The following is a 1,866-nucleotide window of genomic DNA, read 5'->3' as shown; positions in this document are numbered from 1 at the left end:
ACATTAGAGATATTAGATATAATGAGTGGAAATCCCTGTCCAATTTCATCTGGATCCAACTGATCTCTCCATGTACATAGGCAATTGCTTGATAAGAGATTCAGTGTCTCTTTCCTAAAGATGTTAACAGGGTCGCTGGTGTCTGGGTAAGGATGATATCCCAATCACTGATCAAAAGTAAAAGAGGATAGTGGCATTGATGGTACATGGCAGGGACAGGCTCCATGCAGCGGTTGCCCTCACTAACAGAGATGAACTTTGGGAAATAATACTCAATGGCAGAAAAGACTATGAAGGTGCCAAAAACAAGAATAAGGTGCAGCCTATTTAGTCTCTAGGTATTAAAGAGACCTGTAGCTCTTAATAATGGTGGATCTGTGAGTACTGCATGCATTGAGAAAACATGGTATCATCTGTGTATCTGTAGTAAATTGCTTGATCTAATACTAGTAAGAACAAAGGCACAACATCATTACCTAATACTTACGAATATATATAGCATCATGTCAATAAATTTTATTTTTAATTTTTTTAGAAAGGAACAATGTTAAACTCACAGAAATGTTGCAAGTATAGGACAAATTACCCTCTTCCTTAACCGGTATCTAATGAGAGTCTTTTGAAGAACTGAGAATCCTACTATCTAACATTTTACTATGTATTTCCTACAAACAAGAATATTCTCCTAAATACTCCCAATACACCAATGAAATACATTGCTCCATTGACTCCTGAGGAATACTTAACATTGTCAAAAAAATACCTAAAACATGTTTTTCATAACAAAATAGTCCCCAGTAGAAACACATTCTCTGCAGACAAATTTGTGCTACCCTGGTCTTACCTGGGACACTGGGGACACTGAGATGGTGCTGAGTTACTGACATGAGCCAGCCCTGCAGCTGTGCTCAGCCTGACCCCTCCCAGCTCATTTGCATGTTCTCAGAATACAGCCTCCTGCCCTGAAGATTTATTAATAGGCTAGACACGCTTCATGCAGGAGTCAGACCCTGTCAGGACACAACATGGACATGAGGGTCCCCACTCAGCTCCTGGGACTCCTGCTGCTCTGGCTCCCAGGTAAGGAAGGAGAACACTAGCAGTTTACTCAGCCCAGTGTGCTCAGTACTGCCTGGCTATTCAGGGAAGTCCTCCTATAATATGATTAATAGTATGAATATTTGTGTTTATATTTCCAATCTCAGGTGCCAGATGTGACATCCAGATGACCCAGTCTCCTTCCTCCCTGTCTGCATCTGTAGGAGACAGAGTCACCATCACTTGCCAAGCCAGTCAGGGTATTAGCAGCTGGTTAGCATGGTATCAGCAGAAACCAGGGAAAGCCCCTAAGCTCCTGATCTATAAGGCATCCAGTTTGCAAAGTGGGGTCCCATCAAGGTTCAGTGGCAGTGGATCTGGGACAGAATTCACTCTCACCATCAGCAGCCTGCAGCCTGAAGATTTTGCAACTTATTACTGTCAACAGCATAACAGTAACCCTCCCACAGTGTTACATACCCGAACATAAACCCCCAGGGAAGCAAATGTGTGAGGGTGGGCTGCCCCAGCTGCTCCTCCTGAAGCCTCCATGGGCTGAGGGTGTTCCTCAGATGCAGCCACACTCTGATGGTGTTGGTAGATGGGGACATGAAGTCACCTCTGCACCCTAATTCTTTTCTCTTTCTCAACACCACCTGTGCGGACATAGCAATACTTCTCCTGATTTAATAAAGACAAATCATGACACCTGAGGAGTCTAGTTTACGGCTTCAGTTGGAATTCATATAACTCAGAAGAAGCCACTATAGATATTCTAAACAGGAATTGTCTTAATACAGAAAAGTAGAGTAAACTACTGAAGTCTAA

At 42.8% G+C, this 1,866-nt stretch overlaps 1 gene segment (V, D, J or C); it reads left to right on the top strand.

Moving 5' to 3' along the window:
- Window positions 1–925: 925 nt before the first annotated feature.
- Window positions 926–1,528, top strand: LOC104676477. The segment is given in 2 exon segments: window positions 926–1,080; window positions 1,206–1,528. Coding segments are annotated over 2 exon segments (378 nt in total).
- The last annotated feature ends 338 nt before the right edge of the window (window positions 1,529–1,866 follow it).

Source organism: Rhinopithecus roxellana, chromosome 17, assembly GCF_007565055.1.
Source record: "Rhinopithecus roxellana isolate Shanxi Qingling chromosome 17, ASM756505v1, whole genome shotgun sequence".
In the NCBI taxonomy this organism is placed as follows: Eukaryota; Metazoa; Chordata; class Mammalia; order Primates; family Cercopithecidae; genus Rhinopithecus; species Rhinopithecus roxellana.
The sequence above is the reverse complement of the archived record's forward strand: the minus strand, read 5'-3'. Positions and strand labels throughout refer to the sequence as shown.